Source organism: Cebus imitator, unplaced genomic scaffold (assembly GCF_001604975.1).
Source record: "Cebus imitator isolate Cc_AM_T3 unplaced genomic scaffold, Cebus_imitator-1.0 Scaffold548, whole genome shotgun sequence".
NCBI classification, from domain to species: Eukaryota; Metazoa; Chordata; class Mammalia; order Primates; family Cebidae; genus Cebus; species Cebus imitator.
The window spans coordinates 399,444-407,053 of record NW_016107863.1 but is presented as its reverse complement, the minus strand read 5'-3'; the positions used below and the strand labels follow the sequence as shown (position 1 = coordinate 407,053).

At 46.1% G+C, this 7,610-nt stretch overlaps 1 protein-coding gene across 9 annotated transcripts in view; it reads left to right on the top strand.

The window, feature by feature from the left end:
* Positions 1-5,479: 5,479 nt before the first annotated feature.
* Positions 5,480-7,610, top strand: part of UBE2D4 (ubiquitin conjugating enzyme E2 D4 (putative)) — a 24,246-nt gene continuing 22,115 nt past the window's right edge. For 2 of the 9 annotated variants that reach the window (XM_017515359.2, XM_017515365.2), the window contains exon 1: positions 5,480-5,599. In XM_017515359.2, coding sequence (XP_017370848.1) covers positions 5,576-5,599 — 24 coding nt within the window. In that variant the 5' untranslated portion in view covers positions 5,480-5,575. Of the gene's footprint in view, positions 5,600-5,825; positions 6,137-7,610 lie in introns of those variants that run through there. The other 7 variants (XM_017515364.2, XM_017515363.2, XM_017515356.2 and 4 more) reach the window with 7 other exon arrangements.

Here is a 7,610-nt window from a genome sequence, read left to right as displayed (position 1 = left end):
CAGTGTTTGATTTTCTGCTCTTTTGTCAGTTTGCTGAGAATGATGGTTTCCAGGTTCATCCATGTCCCTACAAAGGACATAAACTCATCGTTTTTGATGACTGCATATTCCATGGTGTATATGTGCCACATTTTCCCTGTCCAATCTATCATCGATGGGCATTTGGGTTGGTTCCAGGTCTTTGCTATTGTAAATTGTGCTGCAATGAACATTCATGTGCATGTGTACTTAGAGTAGAATGATTTATAATCCTTTGGATATATATCCAGTAATGGGATTGCTGGATCATAAAGGATTATTTTAAATTAGGTAAGATAAAGCTAAAGGTTTAAACAAGTTGTGGAAGTTTTCTTGCAAAAGAAATTCTGTATGTGAACACTAAATTCAAAAGGGTTTTATATGTTTTTCTGTAAATAATTGAGTATTAAAATAAAAGCACAACAAGGTTTTCTTTTTCTTTCCTTTTTTTTTTTTTTGAGATGGAGTCTCACTCTGTTGCCCAGGCCGGAGTGCAATGATGTAATCTTGGCTCAATGCAACCTCCACCTCCCACATTCAAGCTATTCTCCTGCCTTACCCTCCCAAGTAGCTGGGATTACAGGTGCAGGCCACCATGCCCAGCTAATTTCTGTATTTTGTTTTGAGAGGGTGTCTTGCTCTGTTACCCAGGCTGGGGTGCAGTGTTGTGATCTCGGCTCCCTGCTATCTCCACCTCTTGGGTTCAAGCGATTCTGCCTCAGCCTCCTGAGTAGCTGGGATTACAGGCATTCGCCACCATGCCCAGCTAATTTTTGTATTTTTAGTAAAGACAGGGTTTCATCATGTTGGCCAGGCTGGTCTCGATCTCCTGACCTCAGGTGATCCACCTGCCTTGACCTTCCAAAGTGTTGGGATTACAGGCATGAACCACCATGCTCAGCATCATTTAACTTTCTGAGAAACTGCTAAACACTGCTTTCCAAAAATGACTGCACCATTTTATAGTCCCACCAGAATGTGTGAGGGTTCTGACTTCTCCACATCTTTGTCAACACTTGTTGTCTGTCCCTTTAATTACAGCAATCCCAGAGGGTGTGAAGTGGTATCTCATTATGGCTGATTTGCACTTCCCTTATGATTAATGTTACTATTTTCTTGAGACAGGGTCTTGCTCTGTTTCCCAGGCTGGAATGCACTAGCACAAATGGGGCTCACAGCAACCTCAACTTCCTAGGCTCAAGCAATCATAGCTGGGACTACACGCATACACCACTGTGCTCTACTAGTTCTTAAAATTTTTTGAAGTATCAGCTTTTTTTTGAGATGGAGTTTCGCTCCTGTTGCCCTGGCTGGAGTGCAATGGCGTGATCTCAGCTCGCTGCAACCTCCGCCTGCCAGGTTTAAGTGAATTTCCTGCCTCATCCTTCAAGTAGCTGGGATAGCTAGTATTACAGGCATGTGCCACCACACCCGATTAAGTAAAGACAGGGTTTCTCCATGTTGGCCAAGGTGGTCTTGAACTCCTGACCTCAGGTGATCCACCCGTCTCGGCCTCCCAAAGTGCTAGGATTACAGGCGTGAGCCACCATGCCCAGCTTCAAGTGCCTGCTTTCGGTGAAAAAAAAAATTTTTTTTTCTTGTAAAGATGGGGTCTTGTCATGTTGCCCAAGCTGGTCCTGAACTCCTGGGTTAGGTGATCCTCCCACCACAGACAGTCACCCAAAGTGCTGGGATTATAGATGTAAGCTACTACACCAAGCCACTTTTTATGTTTGTTTTTTGACAAGGAATCTCACTCTGTTGCCCAGGATGGAGGGCAGTGGCACCATCTCAGCTCACTGCAACCTCCGCCTCCCAGGTTCTAGTGATTCTCCTGCCTCAGCCTCCAGAGCAGCTGGGACAACAGGCGCACGCCACCACACCCATCTAATTTTTGTATTTTTAGTAGAGATGGGGTTTCACCATATTGGCCAGGCTGGTCTCAAACTCCTGACCTCATGATCCACCTGCCTCGGCCTTCCAAAGGGTTGGGATTACAGGCATGAGCCACCGCACCCGGCCTTTTTTTTTTTTTTTTTTTAAGAGACAGGGTTTTGCTCTGTCTCTTGTGCTGGAGTACAGTGACTCAATCATAGCTCCCTGCAGTCTCAAATTCCTGGAATCATGCAATCCTCATACCTCAACCTCCCAAGTAGCTGGGCCCTCACATGCACATCACTACATCCAGCTAATTAAAATTTTTTTTTGTAGAGATGGGTTAGCTATGTCGCCTAGTCTGGTCTCAAAGTCCTGGCCCTAAGCAGTCTTCCAATCTCAGCTTCCCAAAGTGCTGGGATTACAGCCCTGAGCCACCATGCCCAGCCTGATTTTTTTAAATGTGCTTATTGCCCAGTTGAGTATCTTCTATGAAGAAATGTCTATTCAAACCTTTTGCGCAGTTTTTAATTGGGTTATTTGTCTTTTTTATTCAGTTCTAAATGTTCTCCATATATTCTGGATCCTAGACTGTTGTGAGCTATTATTTCAAATATTTTCTCCCATTCTGTGTGCTGTCTTTTTGTTTTCTAGTTGGTGTTGCTTGAAGCACAAAAGTGTTCAATTTTCATGTAGTCAAATTCATCCATTTAAAAATCTTCTCTGTATTATTCTGGTTTGTTTTTTGTTTTTTTGTTAGACAGTCTCACTGTTGCCCAGGTTGGAGTGCAGTGGTGTAATCTCGGCTCACTGTAATCTCCGCCTCCTGGGTTCAAATGATTCTTGGGACTACAGATGCACGCCACCACACCTGGCTAATTTTTGTATTTTTTGTAGTGATAGGGTTTTGCCATGTTGGCCAGGCTGACTTCGAACTCCTGGCCTCAAATGATCCATCCGCCTCAACCTCCCAAAGTGCTGGGATTACAAGTATAAGCCACTCTACCCGGCCAATTGTGTATTATTCTTCCAGCATTTCTGTACATCTAAAATTATTTCAGTGTTAAAAATTAAACATTACATATAAGCATACTGAAATGTTTAGGAAGCTATGCACTAAACTACAAACGGAATAGAAATAGAATTTTTCATTTTCTATCCTATACAATTCTGTTTCTTTTTTTCCTGAATTACACAAATGATGTTAGACATTTTAGAAATTAACACATTAGTAAACCTACCCTCCAAAAATAATATTCTTTTTGAGATCTGACACTTCGTAACCATCATATACATTCTTACCACATAAATAACCATTCATATATTCTTACACAAATATATAAACATTCACACAATCTAGAATCACTTGTTTTATGGGAGGGAAGGCCATGTCAATAATGTAGGAGGATGGATGGCCCAGGGACTAACACAAATTTCTGTTGTAAATGTTTGACACCAAGGGGAAGTGCTTGACCTGGAGCATTTGATGGGTGATGCTTGAGCTGGCTTTGGAAGGTGAGCGCTATAGTCAAGGAATGCAGATGGTGCAGTGATGGAAAAATGATAGTCAGGTAGGCTGGAGGTTAGGAAGGAGAAAGTAAAGCTGGAGGATACTTGATTTTGTTTTGAGTTTTTGTTTTTTTGAGACAGGGTCTTGCTCTGTCTCCCAGGCTGGAGAGCAGTGGTGCCATCACAACTCACTGCAGCCTTGATCTCCCGGGCTCAAGCAATCCTCCCACCTCAGCTTCCCGAGTAGCTGGGACTACAGGCTCACACCACCATGCCCAGCTAAGTTTTGTATTTTTTGTAGAGAGAGGGTTTCACCATGTTTCCCAGGATGGTATAGAAATCCTGGACTCAGGGATCCACCCACCTCAACCTCCCAAAGTGCTGAGATTACAGGCATGAGTCACTGTGCCTGGTGGAGGATACTGGATTTTGAAGGCTCCTGGATGACAGTGAATGTGATGCTGTCAGCCACAGGGCTTCCATGAAGAGTTCTGGGTAAGAATGCAGTGTAGTAAGATTTATATTTCAGACAGTTCATGAAGTTGGGTGGAGGACAGATTGGGGAAATAGGAACATGAAAGCCAGGGACAAAGCTGGGCAACCACTGAAATGTCTATAATACATTTTATATCCTAAGTACAAACATGGAGATGACCATGTAACCTGTCCAGCTGGAGACAATCTCAAATTACAGCTTTGGTCCCAGGGTAATTATATGAGCACCCACTTTCATGTTCAAACACGTCTCAGTCTGAAGATTAAATATCATCTACATATACACACCAACAAAACTTTCACAATTCTTACCTTTACTATGTGAAATGCACTGATATTGGCCAGGCAAGGTGGCTCATGCCTGTAATCCCAGCCCTTTGGGAGGCCGAGGCAAGTGGATCACGAGATCAGGAGTTCAAGACCAGCCTGGCCCAGATGGTGAAACCCCATTTCTACTAACAATACAAAAAATTAGCTGGGCGTGGTGGCGGGCTCCTGTAATCCCAGCTACTCAGGAAGCAAAGAATCACTTGAACCATGGAGGTGGAAGTTGCAGTGAGCCAAGATCTCGCCACTGCACTCCAGCTTAGGCGACTTGTCTCAGAAAAAAAAAAAAAAAGAAAAAGAAAAAAAGAAACGGAGATATTTTATTCTACTTTATTTTTTAAATTTTTATTTATTATTTTTTGAGACTCTGTTGCCCAGGCTAGAGTGCAAAAGCGTATCTCAGCTCACTGCAGCCTCTGCCTCCTGAAATCAAATGATTCTCGTGCCTCAGTCTCCCAAGTAGCTGGGATTACAGGCATATGCATATGTCATCATGCCCGGCTAATTTCTGTATTTTCAGCAGAAACGGAGTTTCACCATCTTGGCCAGGCTGGTCTTGAACTCCTGACCTCAAGTGATCCGCCTGCCTCGGACTCCCAAAGTGCTGGGATTATAGGCCTAAGCCACCTCGTCTGGCATTTTTTTTTTTTTAATGTTGGTTGCAACCTATTAAATTGATTCCGTGACACACTAGTTCATAACCCTCAGTTTGAACAACTCTGACCTAGAAGGCTGCCAAGTCTTGGGAAAATAGGAAGGAGACAAATAATTAAGTTTGGGACATGCATAGTCTAAGGCCTTGGTTCTCAACGTTGGTAGTGCAAGATCACGGGAGGTACGACTGAACACAGAGATCTCCACAATTGCGGAGTTGTGTGTGTGCATGTATGCACAGACATCTACATGGAAATGGCTGTACAGCCATAGGGCGTACAAGGGTATATATACTTACAGAGTTAAGAACCCCTACGTCAGGGGTTACATGACAGCCTGGGAAGACGCCCAGGAGGTAGGGACAGGGAGCAAGCGAGCGTGTGGCACCTTGAGGGTGCTCGGTGCGTCTCCATAAAGCCAACGAGCCCCTCCTCTTCGCTGGCCTCTCCAGGCCCTTGCTGTCTAATGGTGGAAGCCACATGACCAGGTGAGAGTGGCCAGCATAACCGGGCAGCCCCGCGGCTTCCCCTCGGCCGCGCCAGGACGCTCGGCACGCGGCGACTACGGCCCCACAGTGCCCCGCGCGCGCAAGCGCAGGCGGCGGCTCCCAGCCTGCAGCTCGTTGGCTGCTGACCCGGCAGCGGGCCGCCTGAGGCAGCCCCAGCCCGGCCGTCAGGGTTCCGGGCAGCGGGGTAGGATGGCGCTAAAGCGGATCCAGAAGGTACGCACTTTCCCACCCTCCGACTCTTTGGGTGTCCGAAGCGTCGAGGTGTGGGCGGGGCGCCGCTGCAGCGAAGTGAAAGGTGACGGAGGCGCCGCGCGGCGCAGATACACCTGCCTAAGAAGGAGGCAGAACCGCCGCCAGCGCAGCCTGAAAAGGGGACACAGCCTGAGAAGGGGACTGCGCGAGCGCGGGGCGGGGCCGGGCCGTGAACACGTGGGCTGCGTCACGCGGGCGGGGCGCCCTGGGGCCACCTGCAGCCTCCTGGACAGCGGGCTGCTGGGTCCCCGGAGTAAGGCGGACTTGTACCTGTAGGGTATCCAGAAGGTCGGGACAGAGGTATCGAGGATGGAGCTGGGTCCTAAGGGATGACTAGGAACTCGGCAGGTGGGGAAGAGGGAAAAAGGTTTTCCTGGCAACGGGGAGATCGCGAGGCTTGGAGGATAGACGGGGTGGAGGGGGAAGCTGAAGGAAGCGTGGTGCAGACTCTGGTGGTCCTTAGGGGCAGTGCTGAAGTAACTGGTTTTTATCCCTCAGGTAAGAGGGAGTTCATGGGGGTTTAATGCATTAACTAAAATTGGAAAACGCACAGCAGTAGAAAAAAGAAGTATTTCTAATTCTGTCACTTTACTGTTTGTTAACATTTTACCATGTCTACTTCCAGTTTTTTTCTATATTTAAAACAATTATACTGCATTTTGTATTCCACTTTTTCACATAATATTAAACATAAGCATGTTGTGAAATAGTATTTATAACTGTATTTTTTTTTTTTTTTTTGAGACGGTCTTGCTCTGTCGCCCAGGCTGGAGTACAGTGGCACAGTCATGGCTCACTGCAGCCTCAACCTTCTGGGTTCAAGTGATCCCCTCTCCTCGGCTTCCCGGGTAGCTGGGACTACATGCCACCATGCCTAGTCAGTTTTTTATTTTTTGTAGAGACAGTGTCTCACTTTGTCGCCCAGGCTGGTCTCAAACTCCTGGGCTTAAACAATCCCCCTTCCTCTGCCTCCTAAATGTTGGGATTACAACATGAGACACCCATGCCCAGTCCTATAACTAATTTTTAACATTAACCTTCTACAAGTACATGACTAGTAACTTGTTTAGTCATTACCTGTAGTAGGTAAAAGTATAGACTTGGGTGTCAGACAGACCTGAGTTAGAGAATGTGAGGTCACTTATAGTGGGACCTTCGGCAAGGCACTTAATCATTCCTAGCCTCCCAGTCCTACATATTTATAGAGTTGTTTTGAGAATTAAATGCTATGAAATGTGTTTAGCACATGGTTGCTGTATACCAAGCACTCAATATGAGTTAGCTGCTGTTAGTCTGTTTTGTGTTGCTGTAAAGGAATATCTGAGACTGGATAATTAATAAAGAAAAGAGATTTATTTGACTCACAGTTCTGCAGGCTGTACAAGAAGCATGGTGCCAGCATCTGCTTCTGGTGAGACCTCAGGAAGCTTACAATCGTGGCAAGAAAGCAAAGGGGAAGCAGGCGTGTCACTTGGTAAGAGAGGGAACAAGAGAGATGCCAGGCTCTTTTAAACACCCAGATCTCTCATGAACTAATAGAGTGAGAACTCACTCATTATTTGGGGAGGTCACCAAGCCATTCATGAGGAATCCACCTCCATAACCCAGACACTTCCCCCCAGGCCCCATCTCTGACATTGGGGATCACATTTCCACATGAGATTTGGAGGGGACAAATACCCAAACCAGATCAACCGTCATTGTTCAATGAGCCTTTTTCTTAATTCACGTTACTGGGTTTGATTGCCAGAGGTGGAATTACAGGATCTCTGGGAGTATGACTCATTTTTAAAAAATTAAATAGCTGGCCGGGCGCGGTGGCTCAAGCCTGTAATCCCAGCACTTTGGGAGGCCGAGGCAGGTGGATCGCGAGGTCAAGAGATCGAGACCATCCTGGTCGACATGGTGAAACCCCGTCTCTACTAAAAATACAAAAAATTAGCTGGGCATGGTGGCACGTGCCTGTAATCCC